The sequence below is a fragment of the Stegostoma tigrinum genome, chromosome 27, assembly GCF_030684315.1.
Source record: "Stegostoma tigrinum isolate sSteTig4 chromosome 27, sSteTig4.hap1, whole genome shotgun sequence".
Classification (NCBI taxonomy): Eukaryota; Metazoa; Chordata; class Chondrichthyes; order Orectolobiformes; family Stegostomatidae; genus Stegostoma; species Stegostoma tigrinum.
The window spans coordinates 24,506,664-24,526,824 of record NC_081380.1 but is presented as its reverse complement, the minus strand read 5'-3'; the positions used below and the strand labels follow the sequence as shown (position 1 = coordinate 24,526,824).

At 39.9% G+C, this 20,161-nt stretch overlaps 1 protein-coding gene across 1 annotated transcript in view; it reads right to left on the bottom strand.

The window, feature by feature from the left end:
• Positions 1–4,219, bottom strand: part of prpf8 (pre-mRNA processing factor 8) — a 51,280-nt gene extending 47,061 nt beyond the window's left edge. Inside the window, exons 1-2 of the mRNA XM_048556916.2 lie at positions 4,094–4,219; positions 794–898 (exon numbers count right to left, since the gene is read on the bottom strand). Of these exons, the coding sequence (XP_048412873.1) occupies positions 794–887 (94 nt within the window). The 5' untranslated portion in view covers positions 888–898; positions 4,094–4,219. The remainder of the gene's footprint in view (positions 1–793; positions 899–4,093) is intronic.
• Between the last annotated feature and the right edge of the window lie 15,942 nt (positions 4,220–20,161).

Below are 20,161 nucleotides of genomic sequence, written 5' to 3'. Positions count from 1 at the left end.
TGCGTGACACCAACTTCAAAGAAGCATATGTACCTGCACCCCTAGATCCCTCTGTTCTAGAAAACTACCCAAGGACCGACCCTCATGTTGTACCAAAATGCAATACTTCAAATTCATCCAGAATGAGCTCCACCTGCCATTTTTCAGCCCATTGACGCATTTGATCAAGATCACTTTGTAATCTTAGAAAACATCTTTCATTGTCTACTACGCCACCCATTCTGGTGTCATCCACAAACTTATTAACCAAGCCTTCTACAATCTCATCCAAATCATTTATATAAACGGCAAACAGAAGAGGACCCAGAACCGATCCCTAAGCAGCACCACTGGTCACAGGCCTCGTCAAAAAACAACCCACCAGTATTCCTCTGTCTCCTGCCATTAAGTCGATTATGTATCCAATTAGCAAGCTCACCCTGAATCCCACATAACCTAACCTTACTAATTGGTGTAGCATGCAGAACCTTGTATCATTCAATGGAAGTCAAAAAAAAATCAATAGTTCATACTGAATATAATGAAAATTTCAGTCATGAAAATTTTCAATTCAAGTTTAACTGTTAGCACAAAAGGTGCTGCAGTATTAAAAACTTAGCTTACTTCTAAATCTTCAAAGTCATATCTAAAGCTTAGATTATTTGTCCCGCAATGGGCACCCCCAAGTCCCCAAAGTACATAAAAAATTAAATTTTAACATGAAGTGCTTCTGTACTTTAAATAATGAGGCAATATTTGTACACAGTAAATACAATTCAAAATTGCACTCCAGATTTATGCTGAAATGTCTCACCTTTCTCCTGTAGCTTTTCTTCAGACATGTAATCAGGTAGAGGGACTGGAACGGGATTGGGCCCAGGTGCAGCTCTGTACGGAAAAGCTGCCATATTTGTAGATTCTGAGGAAAAAGAGATTGTACTCCTTTAGCTTTCTGCAAATCCATGACCTATAATGTGCAGATCGATTAAGGTGATTTGCCTCTTTAGGAGCTGCCTTACATTCTGAACTAATTAAAAGTATTTTTTGCATGTAAGATGCATATTTAGTGTATGATGTTTTTCAAAATACTGTACATGAAAGAGATTGACTGCTGGAATATTAAAATGTCCCGTGCACAAGATTAGTTTTGTGCTAGTCACCAAATTATATGTTGACATAGACTACGACAACATACATCCAAAACAGCTGAAACATGAAAATCCAAGTGAATTAAACCGGCTCTGATTACATATAAATACGGTCACATATATTGACATCCAAATCTCATATTCACACAACTTGAGCTGCAATCCACAACAGTAGATCAGAGGATTGAAAAAAATTTTCCATTTTTAGCAGATGCTTTTGATCCATAACATTTCACCCAGATAAATACATTTAGTATGCTAAACGTTTTGCCCTATTATCTTAATGCATACCCGTGGATGTACATGCAATAAACTGCTTTAATAAAGCATTCAACATCTGTATATTCAATTGTTTGCACTTGAAACATCCATTTTGAGACTTTCTTTGAATGTTTTTGAATATACAAATTGGGAGTCAGACTTTTAGATAATATTTTGTAAAAATAAAATCAACATTTCTCATGGAACACTGATGTTCAAGTTACTATGTCAGCTTCAGTTGCTCAGATTTTGAAATGAGCCAAAAGATTAAGGAATTGCCTTTCAAAATGGAACATGAATTCATAATCCCATATGACAGTCATGTCGAACAAAGCATAAAAACCTGGAGCAAACATCATGCTCCCTTGCATAGCTTGAACTGATACACGCAACTCTTTTGGTGCTCTCAGCAAGAGACTTCTCTTGACCAATCCCAAAAAAAAGTTTATTTTTCTCATTGTGTTGTTTTAGATTTTGGTACAGAATGGCTGATGCATTTATTAATGTACACATGCTCTCTGAAATGATAGATAAAACTAATGAAGTCAGATTATTTTAAACAACACCATGCAAACCTTAACCATATTACAAAACCCAAGCTTCTCTAAAAATACTGCCTGGCCAAGTGACAGCATTTCAGTAATCTTCGATTCCCAGAATCAGCAACTTCTATACCAAACATGACCTGCATCAAATTTTGATGTCAACACACACCAACTCCCTAAGGACCAAGCACGTTTTTGGGCAACAGTCGTAATATTTCAGAACTCTGCAGCAAGTGGAAAATCTTGTCTATGGCTATTCAGTAGCTCAACCTTTGGAAGAAAATGGAACATCCAGGATTTTGACAAGATTGTCTAGCATTATAGAACATAGAACATAGAACAGTACAGCACAGAACAGGCCCTTCAGCCCACGATGTTGTGCTGACTTCTTGGAGAAGTTATGATAAACAAGTTACATTTCCAAATAAACAGATAACAAGGTATAGAGCGGGATGAACACAGCAGGCCAAACAGCATCATAGGAGCACGAAAGCTGACGTCTCGGGCCCAGACCCCACATACCAAAACCAACATGTGTGACCATCTGACTGAGATCCAGATCATTACCCTCTAGGTCATAATCTTGGAACTGCCTTTCTACCAGCACTGAAGGTATCCCTATACCCAATGACTGCAGCAATTCATAAAGGCAGCTCAACTCCACCTTCTCCAGATCAATTAGTGATGGACAATAAAAATGCTAGCCTAGTCAGCAACACCTAAACCCCATCAATTACATTTAAAAATGTACACTTGAAAGTGGGATTTAAATCTATGCCTAAAATGTTATTAAGTTTTACAATCATAAAATACAGGAGGAGGCAATCCATGCAATTGTTTGAGAGAGCTGGGTATAGATTGTGACAAAAGATCAGCCTGACATATAACTTTTTGTAATCATTATGCTGCCTAACCCATTGCCAGCATCCACAGAAGTTTTTTGTACCAATGAGTCCCACTTGCTCCCAAAATTCTTCTTTTTCTCCTCTCCCTTATTAAGATTCCCTTTGAGATACAGGCTCAAATTTGCCTGCATCCTCCTTGTGAATAGTCTTACAGATTATGCTACATTGGTCTAAAATATATTTAGCAAGAAATATGTGCAGTATTAATCCTGTTGAATAATAAACTATGCAAACAGATCACGTTATGCTCTTCTGGAGTGAACGCTGGGGTTGATGGAAGAGAAGTTAGTGGACAAAGGGGAAGAAAATTTACACTTCCGTTGAATGGTAGAACCTAAGGAAATACCCAGGATCACGGGAACCTTGGTATGCAAGTCCATATATTCATGTAGGCAGCAGGTCAGATGTTATGAATGATATCAGGTATGTATCTTTATTATTCAAAGTATTGAATACAACAGGAAGGTGGCTATAATGGAGTCATACATATATATATTAGTAAATTATTATACATATTAACCAGAATATTTGAGAAACCCCTCAGCTATGAAGATAGACTAGATAGGCAGGAGTTGTTTTCCTTATAGCAGCGAAGGCTGATTGGGGAACCGTGATCGCGGTGTATGAAAGTTGAGGGACGTAGGGAGAAACACAAGCCCTTAATAGAGACATCAATAACTAGGGGGCACAGATTCAAGTTAAGGATCTGGAGGCTGAAAGGGAATTTAAGGAAAAAGTTTCATCCGCCCAGAGTGTGATGGGTACCTGGAAGGCACTGGCTAAATGATGGTCGAGGCAGGAACCATCAAGACATTCAAGAAGCATTTAGTCGAGCATTTGAAACGCCATCGCACACAAGGCTACGGGCCAAATGCTGGAAAACAGGATTGCAGTGAATAGATAATGAAATGTGAGGCTGGATGAACACAGCAGGCCCAGCAGCATCTCAGGAGCACAAAAGCTGACGTTTCGGGCCTAGACCCTTCATCCTAGACGTGGGATGCACAGACACGAACAGCCCTTCTTCCGTGCTATTAAAAAGAAAACCCTACGATTTCTCCTGGAAGGTTCCAGTCCAGCGAGTCCATATTTGAGGTGTCCTGGACCGATTCCTCCCTCGCCTGCCGAGCGCCACAATAGAAACCCATTAGGCCGCACGCCGAGCCGAGTCCCTGGGGCTCAACCTCCACTCACTTCCAGCCTAAATCCCGACCCATATGCCCAGAGCGCACAGAAATGCCTACGCTGAACGCACCTGCGACGACAGGAAAAAATGCGAGCGACGATTTTTTTTTCTCCCCGTTGGCCTTGCGTTAGGCCTCAGGGCCTCGGCGCCATTAACTCCGCCAGCAAAAGTGGCTCCAGCGCAGGGTGCCCGGATGCTGAGGGCGGGATTTCCGCTGTCCGTGTGAGCCTCCCATTGGTCAGTCAGTCGGATTGATGACCGCTACAGCCACTCAGAACACAGAACTCTCCAGGTAGACTTTTGAAAACAAGTGCATTGAAAGAAGATTAAATCAGACTTTACAGTGAAGTGCACAATGATTGTGCTACCACCTGAAAATAGGAAAAAGAGTTTAAAAAAAAGCTGGATTCCGTGTCAACTGTTTCAATTAAGAAACATCAGTGCACAACCAAGGCAATGTTGAACATTTATCTTAACAAAAAATGTCTCAGATACTATACAGGGGTGTATTGGACACTCAGTTCAAACATGAATACATGATAGGAACAGGAGGTGCGACCAAAAGCTTAGGGAGATGATAAAAATAGATCTTGAAGGAACTAGGAAAAGCAAAGAGATTAAAATCGGAAATTCCAGAGTGCAGTAGCAGGTTGGCTGAAAGTTCTAAGTAAGGGTCACTGGACCCTAAACATTAACCCTATTTTCTCCTTCACAGATGGTGCCAGGCCTGCTGAGCTTTTCCAGCAACTTTGTTTTTGTGGATGAAAGCAGAGCTACCTTGCTGCAGCTAAGAGTGGAGGAATACACAAAAGATCAGAATTAAAGGAATGGCGATGTTGAAGGGAATTGTAGGATTGGAAAAGTTTACGGAAATCAAGATGGACAAGGGATTGATTGGAATTTTAAATTGGATGCATTAATGCGCATACAGTAAATTACATTGAATTTTGATAAGGTCCCATAAGAGCTTAGCTTGTAGAATTAAAGCACATTGGATAGGGGGTAGTGTACTGTGGTAGTGTTTGGCTGACAGGAAACAAGATAACAAAGTGTGTAGCTGGATGAACACAGCAGGCCAAGCAGTATCTCAGGAGCACAAAAGCTGACATTTCGGGCCTAGACCCTTCATCAGACAGGGGGACGGGAGAGGGTTCTGAACTAAATAGGGAGAGAGGGGGAGGCCGACCGAAGATGGATAGAGGAGAAAATAGGTGGAGAGGAGAGAATAGGTGGTGAGGTGGGGAGGGGATAGGTCAGTCCAGGGAGGACAGACAGGTCAAGGAGGCGGGATGAGATTGGTAGGTGGGAAATGGAGGTGCAGCTTGAGGTGGGAGGAGGGGATACGTGAGTGGAAGAACAGGTTAGGGAGGTGGGGACGAGCTGGGCTGGTTTTGTGATGCAGTGGGGGGAGGGGACGAGCTGGGCTGGTTGTGGGATGCATTTGGGGAGGGGGAGATTTTGAAGCTTGTGAAGTCCACAGTGATACCATTGGGCTGCAGGATTCCCAAGCGGAATATGAGTTGCTGTTCCTGCAACCTTCGAGTGGCATCATTGTGGCACTGTCGTCTAAGGAATGGGAGGAGGAGTTAAAATGGTTCGCGACTGGGAGGTGTAGTTGTTTATTGCGAACCGAGCAGAGGCATTCTGCAAAGCAGTCCCCCAAGCCTCCGCTTGGTTTCCCCAATGTAGAGGAAGCCACACCGGGTACAGTGGATACAGTATACCACATTGGCAGATGTGCAGGTGAACATCTCCTTAATATGGAAAGTCACCTTGGGGCCTGGGATGGGGGTGAGGGAGGAGGTGTGGGGGCAAGTGTAGCACTTCCTGCGGTTGCAGGGGAAGGTGCCGGCAGTGGCAGAGAAACATGGGCCTTTTTCCAAGTGGAAGGCAATTACTAATGAGCTACCACAGGATCCTGTGCTGGGACCTCAACTATTCACAATGTAAAGGAATGAGGAATCTACATATAATGTCTTCAGATTTATACAGGACACAAAGCTGAATTGGGGAGTGAAATGTGAGGAGAATGCAGAAATACTCCAATGTGATTTGGACAAGTTGAGTGAATGGGCAAATGCATAACAGATTAAGTATAATGTGGATAAATGTGAAGTTATTAACTTTGGTAGCAAAACTAGGAAGGCAGATTATGATCCAAATAACAATAGATAGAACATTGAACATGACAGTGCAGTACAGGCCCTTTGGCCCTCAATGTTGTGCCAACCTGTGAAACCAATCTGAAGACCATCTAACCTACACTATTCCATTATCATCCATATCAATCCCATTCCGGGATTATGATGTTTCAGTAAGAACAGAGAAGATGGTAAAAGGGGGGGGAGGTGTGGCATTGTTGATCAAGGACAGTATTACAGTTGCAGAAAGGATGTTTGGGGACTCGTCAACTGAGGTAGTATGGGCTGAGGTTAGAAACAGGAAAGGAGAGGTCACCCTGTTGGGAGTTTTCTACAGGCCTCCGAATAGTTCCAGATATGTAGAGGAAAGGATAGCAAAGATGATTCTCAATAGGAGTGAGAGAGACAGGGTAGTTTTCATGGGGGACTTCAACTTCCCAAATATTGACTGGGAACACTATAGTTCGAGTACTATAAACGGGTCAGTTTTTGTCCAGTGTGTGCAGTAGGGCTTCCTGACACAGTATGTAGATAGGCCTTCAAGGGGCGAAGCCACATTTGATTTGGTACTGGGAGTAGGTGAGCACTTTGGTGATAGCGATCACAATTCTGTTATGTTTACTTTAGTGATGGAAAGGGATAGGTGTATACCACTGGGCAAGAGTTATAGCTGGGGGAAAGGCAATTGCAATGAGATAAGGCAAGATTTAGGGAGCAGAGGATGGGGAAGGAAACTGCAGGGGGTGGGCACATTAGAAATGTGGAGCCTATTCAAGGAATAGCTCCTGTGTGTCCTAGATAAGTATGTACCTGTCAGGCAGGGAGGAAGCTGTAGAGTGTGGGAGCTGTGGTTTACGAAGGAAGTGGAATCTCTGGTCAAGAGGAAGAAGAAGGCTTATGTTAGGATGAGATGTGAAGGCTCAGTTAGGGCGCTTGAGGGCTACGAGGTAGCCAGGAAAGACCGAAAGAGAGAGCTCAGAATAGCCAGGAGGAGACATGAGACGTTGTTGGCGGATAGGATCAGGGAAAACCCTAAGGCTTTCTATAGGTATTTAAAGAATAAAAGAATGACGAAAGTAAGATTAGGGCCAATCAAGGATAGTAGTAGTAAGTTGTGTGTGGAGTCAGAGGAGATAGGGGAAACACGAAATAAATATTTTTCGACAGTATTCCCTCTAGAAAACGACAATGTTGTTGAGGATAATACTGAGATACAGGCTACAAGACAAGGTGGGATTGAGGTTCACAAGGAAGAGGTATTAGAAATCCTACAGAGTGTGAAGATAGATAAGTCTCCTGGGCCGGATGGGATTTATCCTAGGATCCTCTGGGAGGCCAGGGAGGAGATTGCCGAGCCTTTGGCATTGATCTTTAACTCGTCGTTGTCTACAGGAATACTGCCAGACGACTGGAGGATAGCAAATGTGGTTCCCCTGTTCAAGAAGGGGAGCAGAGACAATGCTGGTAATTATAGACCAGTGAGCCTTACCTCAGTTATTGGTAAAGTGTTGGAAAAGGTTATAAGAGATAGGATTTATAATCATCTAGAAAAGAATAAATTGATTAGGGATAGTCAGCACCGTTTTGTGAAGGGTAGGTCGTGCCTCACAAACCTTATTGAGTTCTTTGAGAAGGTGACCAGACAGGTAGATGAGATTGAACTGGTTGATGTGGTGTATATGGATTTCAGCAAGGCATTCGATAAGGTTCCCCACAGTAGGCTATTGAACAAAATGCGGATGAATGGGATTGTGGGAGATATAGCAGTTTGGATCGGAAATTGGCTTGCTGAAAGAAGACAGAGGGTGGTAGTTGATGGGAAATGTTCATCCTGGAGACCAGTTACTAGTTGTGTACCGCAAGGGTCGGTGTTGGGTCCACTGCTGTTTGTCATTTTTATAAATGACCTGGATGAGGGCGTGGAAGGATGGGTTCGTAAATTTGCAGACGACACTAAGGTCGGTGGAGTTGTGGATAGTGACGAAGAACGCTGTAGGTTGCAGAGAGACATAGATAAGCTGCAGAGCTGGGCTGAGAGGTGGTAAGTGGAGTTTAATGCAGACAAGTGTGAGGTGATGCACTTTGGTAGGAGTAACCGGAAGGCAAAGTACTGGGCTAATGGTAAGATTCTTGGTAGTGTAGATTAGCAGAGAGATCTCGGTGTCCATGTACACAGATCCTTCAAAGTTGCCACCCAGGTTGACAGGGCTGTTAAGAGGGCATACAGTGTTTTAGCTTTTATTAATAGAGGGGTCGAGTTCCGGAACCAAGAGGTTATGCTGCAGCTGTACAAAATTCTGGGTGCGGCCACACTTGGAGTATTGTGTACAGTTCTGGTCACCGCATTATAAGAAGGATGTGGAAGCTTTGGAAAGGGTGCAGAGGAGATTTACTAGGATGTTGCCTGGTATGGTGAGAAGGTCTTACGAGGAAAGGCTGATGGACTTGAGGCTGTTTTCGTTAGAGAGAAGAAGGTTGAGAGGTGACTCAATTGAAACATATAAAATAAGCAGAGGGTTAGATAGGGTGGATAGGGAGAGCCCTTTTCCTAGGGTGGTGACGGCGAGCACGAGGGGGCATAGCTTTAAATTGAGGGGTGAAAGATATAGGTCAGATGTCAGAGGTCGTTTCTTTACTCAGAGAGTAGTAAGGGACTGAAACACTTTGCCTGCAACGCTAGTAGATTTGCCAACTTAAGTACATTTAAGTCATCATTGGACAAGCATATGGACGTACATGGAATAGTACAGGTTAGATGGGCTTCAGATTGGTATGACAGGTCGGCACAACATCGAGGGCTGAAGGGCCTGTACTGTGCTGTAATGTTCTATGTTCTATATGTTTATCCAATGACCATTTAAATGCCCTTAAAGTTGGCGAGTCTACTACTGTTGCAGGCAGAGTATTCCACACCCCTACTACTCTCTGAGTAAAGAACCTACCTCTGACATCTGTCCTATATCTATCACCCCTCAATTTAAAGCTATGTCCCCTTGTGCTAGACATCACCATCCTAGGAAAAAGGCTCTCATTGTCCACACTATCTAATCCTCTGATCATTTTGTATGTCTCTATTTAGTCACCTCTTAACCTTCTTGTCTCTCATGAAAACAGCCTCAAGTCCCTCAGCCTTTCCTCATAAGACCTTCCCACCATACCAGGCAACATCCTGGTAAATCTCCTCTGCACCCTTTCCAATGCTTTCACATCCGTCCTGTAATACAGTCACTAGAACTGTACATGATACTCCAAGTGCAGCCGCACCAGAGTTTTGTACAGCTGCAACATGACCTCATGGTTCTGAAACTCAATCCCTCTACCAATAAAACCTAACACACCGTACGCCTTCCTAACAACCCTATCAACCTGGGTGGCAACTTTCAAGGATCTATGCACATGGACACCGAGATCTCTCTGCTCATCCACACAACCAAGAATCTTACCATTAGCCCAGTACTCTGTATTCCTGTTAAACCTTCCAAAGTGAATCACCTCGCACTTTTCCGCTCCATTTACCACCTCTCAGCCCAGCTCTGTAGCTTATCTAAGTCCTCTGTAACCTGCAACATCCTTCCGCACTATCCACAACTCCACCGACTTTAGTGTCATCCACAAATTTACTAACCCATCCTTCAACGCCCTCATTCAGGCCATTTATAAAATTGACAAACAGCAATTGCAAAAAGGGAGGTGCAATGAGACCTCTACGTCCATGTACACCAGTCGATGAAGGTAAGCATGCAGGCTTAGCAGGCAGTGAAGATGGCAAAATGGTATGTTGGCCTTCACAGTGCGAGGATTTGAATGTTGGAGTTGGGATGTCTTTCTGCAATTATATAGGGGCTTGGTCAGACTATACCTGGAGTATTGTGTGTAGTTTTGGTCTCCCTATCTGAGGAGGGATGTTCTGGCTGTGGAGAGAGTGCAACAAAAGTTTACCAGACTGATTCCTGAGATTACAGGACTAACATAGTAAGAGACACTTGGACCATTTAGGACTATATTCAATGGACGTTTGAGTAATGAAGGAGAGTCTCATGTGAACCTATAAAATTCCAGCAGGACTAGACAGGATAACACAAGAAGAATGTTCCTGATGATCAGGAGTGCAGAACCAGGGATCACAGTATAAGGACACTGGGTAGGATATATTGTCATGAGGTGGGGAGAAATTTCTTCACCCAGAGGGTGGTGAACCTTTGAAATTATTTGACATATAAAGCAGTTGAGTCCAAAACAGTGAATAATTTCAAGAAGGAGTTAAATATAATTTTTAAGGCTAAAAGGATCAAAAGGTATGGGGAGAAAGCAGGAAGGGGCACTAAGTTGGATGATCAACCATGATCGTATTAAATAATAGAGCAGGTTTGAAGGGCAATCTGGCTAACTCCTGCTCCTGTTTTCTATGTTTTTAAGGACATCTGTATAATATGAAAAGAAAAGTAGCATTCTGACTACATAATTTTTTATGTTGACTTTTAGCTTTTATCTGTCAAATCAATTCCTCTAATAAGGCTGGAAATGTTGGTTTCAGTTTCATTTCCTGTGATATGAAAAGCAAAAGCAATGGGCTCGGAGCTGATCTGAGTCTATCAGAGGCTAAAAGGTACTTCTTTTGGATGTTGATGTCAACATTGTGACCTCTCGCAGCTATGGGACAGGTCACAGGTTAACTGTGCTGTCTATTTGAAAAGTTGTAGCCAGCACCTCATATTGTTGAGGAATATGTCCAGGAAATAACTACAGTATTTAGCTTCTGTGACTGTTTCCAGTTAAATTCTTTGAGTTGCAATCAGGTTTTATGTCATAATAAAGTGTGGGGAATGATTTTGGTTTGAAATGGAGATAATGTAGAGCATGCAGATTCTTAGCAACCAGAGTGAAATAAAGTTTCAAAAAATGGCTGATTGCAACAGATACTTCAGAATCACACAGGCCCAAATTAGCTATTCTCATTGAGCTCACAGTGGGCAACATATGTGCATCTGACCCAGAAGCTGTGGAATCAAGTCCCAGGACTTGATGACCAAATAGCGTGCATTAAGAATATGATCAAATAAGTTGAGTCTTAAGTCGTAAGTCCTTACAACATACACAGATGAGAGATGGTAAAAGTTGACGGAAAGAAATTGGAGCCTTAACAACGATGATCCATAATTCCAGGCAACAACAAAAACTACAACTTCATGTTGCCTCAGGAACTTGCACTCGTTGGAGGGCTGACTGGCCAGTCTGGATCACATTTGTGTCATAGAATCATAGAGTGCAGAAGAGGTCCATCGAATCTGCAAGGACACGTGAGAAACACCCCACCTTCAACCTCATTCCATTTACCAGTATTTGGCCCATCGCCTTGAATGTTAAGATGTGTCATGTTCTCATCCCGGTACTTCTTAAAGGATCTGAGGCAATTCATTTCTAGCACCCTCCCTGGCAGCACATTCCAGACCATCATCACACTCTGGGTGAAAGAGATTTTTCTCACATCTCCCAACCTCCTGCCACTCACCTTGAACTCATGTCCTCTTGTGACTGACTCTTCAACTGAGGGGAATAATTGCACCTTATCAACTCTGTCCATGCCTCTCATAGCATGGAATCCAATCCCCACTCTTGCTGTGGTACATTCTGGATCTGCTGCCTTGCTGCTGTCATGGTGGAAATTGCAACGCTTTGGGCTAGACAGAATTGCCTTCTTGCAAAAGCCTCAAGGAGAAGATCAATATTTGCTTAATTCCTGTGAATGTTTATAAAGGCCTAATTATGAATATTTATTCCCTAACAGATGGCTTAAGGCCTGCCTCTACTATTTCAAAGGGCTTTATAAAAGTGTAGATGGAAACCTTGATATTGTTCCCATATGTGAGCTCACACCAAAATTGCATTTTCACAAGATAGCATTAAAAATGACTCAAAATGATAGCGTGATGGGTAACAAGCACAGAAAGAAATTTTGCCTTTGAAAAATAGCATTCTTGTTTTCCAATGTGGATGTCATAAAACATTAAAAATAGAGATAATTTATTTAAGAAACTTGTTCATAGTGAGTAATCTAATATATTTTTCAAAATTTAAAGCTTTCGGATCTGCTAGTTTAATTTTGTTTTTAGTACTCGTGTATAACGCAGACATGGTAAAATTAAGGAATTTATGTTGAAATGATGGACTGCAATTATGTAAATATGTATAAACATTTTTTTTGATATTGCCTAAAGCTATTGCTAAACCTAAACTAAGCTGGTAGCTGCTTGCTGTTACTTAATAGGATTCACATTGTCAGAAGAAACAGATATCCCACAACCTTATTAAAAATTAAATTCACAAATTTATTGAAACATTAATGAGAATGCAGCATATTAAATGGGAACTCCTGTGAAGCATTGTTTTGACATTTAAATGATGGCTGTTTGGTGAAATCCAGAATGAAGTACCAGCTTATCTCGTGTTGCATGACTTATGGTGTGTCTAGGTGTCTGTAACACATTTGTAACGTTTAACTGCTCATGGGGCCAAATCTCCCTTCTCACTTGCAGTGCAGTTCAGAACAGGAGTAATTTCTTCATAATGCTATGGCTTTTGTCTTCTCTCTTCTGTTCTTCAAACAATAGCAACTGTCACAAGCCTTCAGTTCAAATAACATATTCTCACTAGGCTTTGAGACACAAATTGCTGAAGTCACTTTTTAAAGATGGCAACAAAACAGATTTATGCGGAGCTTCTCACAAAAAATCCTTCCACAAATGCCCTTCTGAGAGGAGTTATTTTTCCTATTTGCGTCATCTGATAGCAACAGAGAAAACTGATCCCAGTTTACTGAGAATCCCGCTGAACATCTTATAAGTATTCGAATAACAGTGCCACTATTGATGACTTGAAATCTCAATTCATGTCAGACCTTAGTCATTGCTGAATGGGGAATAGTTGCTCATGCATCCACACCACTGTAACTCAAATTCACTTCTTGCAAAGTGATGGCTCTCCACTGTCTGAAGATGTATGTGAAAATCAGATGGAGCTGGAAGTGAAAGCGGAGAACAACATTGAAGCAGAGGAAGTAACAGAAAAATGTGAAAAGTGGAATATACTTACTGGAGAAGTTAAGGCTCTACTAGATATTTGTCCAAGAGACAGCAATGTGGAAGAATTACAAAACGCAGTGAATGAAGTGTTTAGAACAGATGACCGTCGAGTCATGGCATCGGTAATCAAATTTATGTGTTATATATTGCATATTGCCAACACTAAAAATACAGGTTTGTTGCATCTACCAATTTACCTGTAATGTGCCGAGAAGATTTAAATAAAATTCTATCAGATGCTAGATATTTCAATCAGATTGTATGCTTTCAATGTGAAAAGTTTCATTTGTAAAATACCTCATTCTGTTGTTTGCCACAGCATTGATAAATCAGCTGCATCTTCCAGATTCCCCAATGCACACTAAAACTGCAATAGCATTGGATAGCAATATTTGTTTCAATCACATATTGTGTCCCCAGCACAGAATATCACATGCTTAATAATATATTTGGAAAGTAAAATGTACTAAATATTGTTCAACCTTAAAGAAATTCTGATGGGGAATGTGCTACTTCCTAAGTTGTATTTCTGAATTTCATAGTCTTGTCGTGGAATATTTTATGCCTTAATCAGAATATGTAATTTAGCAAGTATTTATCGAATGTTTCAGGCATTACTTTATCTGTTTACCTGTATTTGCATCTAAAGCTATTAGTTCTTGTGTAAGGAAAATACACAAAAAGCATTTGGTTGTTGCAAATTAACCAGTTTGATTCTTTCTTCATTTTGCAAAGTCTTTTTAGCCTGTGAAAATGCTGCATTTCAATACTTTTCCGTAAAATCAACAAAGATTTTTGTCTTTTCTTGGTAGATTAAAGGATTGGATTGGAATGAAAATGTTGCAAATGAATAAAAGGAGGCAAAGATGTTCTAACACAAAAATAAGACATTAATGGCCATTTTAGACCTTGCCATATTTTTTCATATTTTGCTGGAGAAACTGCTCCATTTTACAATTTAATCTTTCAACAGTCATAATGCTAATCACAAGTAATTGAATCATAATCAGTATTCATACGGATCAATACTTAAGCAAAGTGTATATTAAAGAGATTTTTCTTTCTGCAGTGAAGAGTTCAACGAAGCATTTGCACCTTCTACTTCATATCTTAATGTGACATTTTCACTGGCAAATGCAGACATTACATTGCAGTACTATTCTGTTATCAATGCAGAAATATTCACAAGCTTTATGTCACTGTGAAGTAGTCTCAGATTTATAATGTGAATGCGTATTTTGGACGTTATGATCAAACTGATTCTGAATTCAAGAAATATTAACCATATATGCTGACTTTACAATTAAAGAGGCAGTATAACATTAATACAGACTGCATTATATCTTTTGTTTGAAACACTTGATAGAAATATTATCCCATTAATCCCAAACACTCCTTTACAGATGAAAAAGCATGCTTTATCCAGTTTTCAGACCAGAGAATAATCTGTTTCTAACATCGCGATAGATTTAATTTAACTTTGACTTCAACTCCCAGTCCAGAACATCTGATAGCCTTTTCCTGGAGTTTTCACATACCTGAGATTAAATGACCTAGGATTCAAATAATTTATTTAGGCTTTTATTCAAACACCTCTGGTCTGAAACTATTACTCATTGCCTGGCTCTTGCTCTATTTTGTTATCTTCTCGCATTCTCAGGAGCACTGTTTTATACATCCAGCTTCATCCAATGACCTCTGTAGAACTGCCACAAAATTTAAAAATGCAACCATTTTCCAGGTTGTGGGTGTTTCACAAATTTACTAGCACTGCAGCTCCATCTCTCTCTCTCCCTGGCCTTAAAAGCTCTGCTAATTTTATACATATTAAAGTTTTTGTATTTTACTGAATCTTTCAGGTCTTAAAAGCAACCTATTGACTATACAGAATGGAACCTACTACTTGCGTGAATTGGAGACATTTATCAACTATGAGAAAGGAAACTGATCCCGATTGTAACTAGTAATCACAAAAGACCGTTTGTTATTTAAAGAAAGAATGATTTATTTAACATGAGTGTACTAAGAATTATGACAGGCTAGAAACTGGCTTTGGTGACACTAAGAAACGCGTAATGCATTTGTGTTTAATATTCTTGGGATGTTAGCATCCCAGGCCAAATCAGCATTTGTTGCCCATTCCTAATTACCCACAAAGGAAGAAGTGGTGATGACTCTTCTTGACTAATGCAGTCCATATGGTGTGAAAGAAGTCTCAGGATTTGACTAAAGGACAATAAAGGAACAATGGGATGTTGTGTGACGGTTCCATGTGCCTGCAGTCCTTTTTCTTCTCTATGGTAGTGGTATACTAATCCTTTGAAATAAAGGGGTGATAGGTAGAGAAACAAAAACAAAAATGCTGGAACTGCTCAGAAAGCAAGCTAGCTTCTGTAACAAGACAAAAAGAGTTACAATTTCAGGTCAGCAGTCATTGTTTTATGTTTTTACTTCAGGTTTGCATCATCCACAATATACTACATTTGTAATTGTTGAAGGACAATTGTTTGAATGAGTTAAGTGCAATGTCACTGATGTTATCAGCAGCAATTTCTCATTTACAATATGCATATGATGCATTATATTTTTAATCTGTATCAATAGGATATTCAATTGTAACCACTAGGCCATTTTTTTTGTTCAGAAGTATCATAGCATTATAGAAGAGCTTCAGCTGACTGGTGAACTCTGGGAAGATCCTGAATTTCTCCCTGAACTTTCATCACTGACCTATGAAGATGTACCTCCAGAAGGAATCAAATGGATCCGTACCTTGGTAACTACATGATACTTTGATATCAATTAGTCCTTGATATATTTTGGACCTGTTGCAAAGAACAGGTAAAATATTGGAAATTTGTAATTTCTTCTCCGAGATAAAATGGTTTTAACATTTGAATTTCCTGCAACAGGAAATTTTGAAGGGATCAGAAGGTAGAAATTTATTTTGAACAACAGTGTAAAATGTGAATTATCATATAGCTGCCCATTTTACATTACAACCTGCCAGAGATTTAGTTCCATAGCCAAAATATTGGGTGTGATGATGGAGCAAAAACAGACAGCCTATCTGATACTCTGGCATTATTCCCAACGACTTAATTCTACACTATAATTTCTTAAAAATGGTTTAAGGCATTATGTCCCATAGACAATTAGCAATGGAAAACAAGTGGTTCCAGCATAGTAAGAGGCTCTTGATGTAGTTTTATTTTAATTTTATAGGACTGGTAGAAGTAGGCAGTAGATTGCAATATAACTGAATATAATGAAAACTGAAACTCTTTAACATCATAATCAGTCAGTCAGTGCATAAAAGAAAGCAGATAGAATGGCCTTTTTATCTGTTAGTGAGCGTGCAATTCAAGAAAAATTTCTTTGGATCAAGATTCATTCAAACTGGAAAGCCCTCAGCCTAATGCCTGTGCTGTCAGTTCATTTTATTAAATTCTCAACTTATCAACTTGTTCCTTTTCTAAGTGAAGTATTTTGAGTTTTTTTATTATATTAAGGATGGTGTACAAATTATAGAAATACATAACAAGAAAAAGATTATAGGATTTATGGGGAAAGCGCAAGGATATGGGATTAATTAGGTAGTTTCACCAAAAAGCTAGGGCAGGTTTACTGGGCCAAATGGCTTCTTTTCGAGCTACATTGTTATATGATTCAAAGAAATGCAAGTTGTTAATTATTCATTCCCTGTGGTTGAAGTGGTGAACGGAGAGGAGTGCCACCTTACTTAAATCCCTTACTTCTCTGTTACTAGGATCTGCATGAAAATGCCTTCTTTATGACCGATGGGGTCAGCAAAAGTGACATTATACAGGGGGAGTTGGGAGACTGCTGGTTCTGGGCTTCTGTAGCTACAATAGCTAATTCCAAAAAGTTGACAGAATGGGTTATTCCATCAGGTGAGAATTCATATTTTTGAAAATTTAGATTTCAGATTATTACTGATTTTGTTTTAAAGTTTCATGTTCACATTTTAAACAAAAGGACAAAAAACAAAGCTAGAAGTTCCAACGTAATAGAAATATATTATCTACTAGGTAATGAATAACTTGATCTTATCAGGGTAGAGGGGGTGGTAGTAACCATTAAGACAAAGGCTGGCATTACAGATAACTAATTGATAAATGTAACCTGCAACTCCGTAGGGATTTTTTTCTTGGAGACACTTCTGGTTCTGTGGCAGATTTTAACACAATAATTAGCATTCCATACCCATGATGAGACACGGGAGCTGTTGAACAAGTGGCTGATTTTGGCTTCTCAGGGGTTCTGGATGGTTACTGCTAAGTCCAGTCACATGATTGTAGCAGCCATCCTTGATAGCTGTGAAATGGACCTTAAAAACAGTCACTACAGAAACATTTAAGATATGTATTAACAGTGCTCACATCACAAAATTGCTATAATGTTTTCCCCCATTACATTTCCCTTTGTGTGTCACCCAGAGCATCCCACAGTTATAACCATTGACATTGACATGCAACTACGCAAAAAATCAAATTCTGTTTTCAATACATGGGATCCAGGATATTTACTGATGTTTTGGACAAGGAATTGGAAGAGGCTAATCAGCCTCTCCAGTGTGCTCTACCTTTCCATAACATCACGGCTGATCTGACTGTAACCTCAAATCTGCATTTCCAACCTACCACTGGTAACCTTTTCCTCCTGGCTTAAAAATAATCCATCTGCCTCTGCCATTAAAAACAATTAAAAAACTCACTTCCACCGCGTTTTCATGAAAACAGTTACAAAGATGTATGCCTTTCTGAGGGAAAGATTTTTATCAGCTCTTGTTTCAAATGATACACCTGATTTTTGAAAAGTGCTGCCTAGTTTTAGATTCTCCGACATGTGGAAACTACCTCTTCACATCTACCCTATCAATACCCCTCAGAATCTTAAATGTTTCAATCAAGTCATCTCTTATTCTTCAAAACTTCAGTGGATACAATCCTAGTCAGCCCAGACCTTCTTCAATGGACAACCCAAGCATTTCAGGTATTAAAACAGAAAGAATTGTGGATGTTGTGGATCAGAAACAAAAACAGAAATTGCTGGAAAATCTCAGCAGGCCTGGTAGCATCTGTGGAGAGAAATCAGAGTTGACATTTTGGGTCCAGTGATCTTCCTCAGATCTTGCCAGCAGTTGACGATTTGGGTAATATAAGTTGCACTCCCTCCTTGAACTGAAAAAGGTTATTTGTGATAAAATGCACCATGTGTGGATACGTTTTACTGTAATCAGCACTGTACTCAGCATGCTATAGCACATTTCTACATCTTCTTTCAAGTCTTCTTCTACAGTTCACTTATTGAAGACGCAATTCATTATTATTGCATTTTTGGGTCTGTTGCAAGGGCTTTTACATATCTTCCTCCCTTTCCTGTTAATTGTCTTCTTTTTCTTCCTTTCCTGAGGAGATGTTATATGTTGGGATACAATTCCACAAGCATGGCCTCAGTGTCCTGATAAATCATTTGTTGTCCTTGGCAGTATGTATTGGCAAAACATTTTTCTCACTATCATTCAAAATTGTCAAATATATTTCCTACAAGGGATCACTGTTTTAAGAATGCTAAACTTGGTCAATTTGTTTCCGTCCCTAAGCCAGAAGTAGTGAGGTCAGCACTTAGACTAAATTAATTAACATGACTTAGATCAAGGAAATCAAGTGTCTGTAGCAATGATGTAGATTAAAGACGTGTCCTAACTTTCACTTCCTTGAATCTGGATTTAGCAATACATTGCCGTCTAGAAATTATCTTGATTTCCAATATTTATTAATATACAGCTTTCCATAAGCATCATATTACGACATGTTTCTTTCTGGAAAGGTCATGCCTCATCAAACCTGGATTGAGACTTTTCTTGAGGACAGTATTACCTCTAGAGCTCCCACAGTAAATCAATTAAGCACCCAATGCCAGAAAAGTGTATTATTAACACGTTTCTTTGCTACATTTGGATATTATTTGCACCAAAATTCACAACAGTGCTGAGAAGTGTTGGTGCCAGCACCATTATCTGAAGATTGTCATCCCATTTCACTGAGTGTGTGTCTGATAAAATATTCAGACTGTTTAATTTAGTGCAACAGTAGATAGCATGATTGTCTATGCAAATTAATCATGCTGTTTAAACAGCGCAAATGAAATAAGAAATAGAAGAAAGACACTAACTCGTATTCTACCAACAAACATTTCAAATCACAATATAGATGTAAATCTGTCACTGGCAGATGTAGACTAAAATGCAACTTTACCATTTAAAAACAAAAAAGTGTAATTTATTAGTCATCAGAAGTGAAACCAAATATTAATACCATGGTAATATAATGGAACCACTGCGGGAGGCAATTTGACTCACCTTACGTGTGCCAGCTCTCAGAAAAATCTATCTGCTCAGTATCTTTCCACTCTCCTTTTCCATACACTTTAAAATATTTGTTTTGAAATATTCATCCACTTCCCTTGTAAAATCTTGTTCAGAATCTACTTCCACTGGTTTCGGATATGGCATTCCATGCCTCAACAGACCACTGTGGATTTTTTTTTTCCAATTTACTTTATCAGAAACCTTCATAATTTCACAGCATCATAGAACTGTAACAGTGTAAAAGGAAGCCATTTGTCCCTCTGTGTCTGCATTGGCTCGTCAAATGAACAGTTTACTTGGCGAGACTCTACGACCTTCTTTCTGTAACTCTACATTCTCCCTTATAGGATAAAATATAATTCCTCTTTGAATGCGTCAAGTTAACCTGCCTCCATCACACTCGCAGACAGTGAAGGCCGGACCTTAACCACCTGCAGTGTGAAAAAGCTTTTGCTTCTCGATTCATTCACAGTTTGGAACAGTTTCTCCCTATCTGCTCTGCCCCGACACTTCATGATTTTGA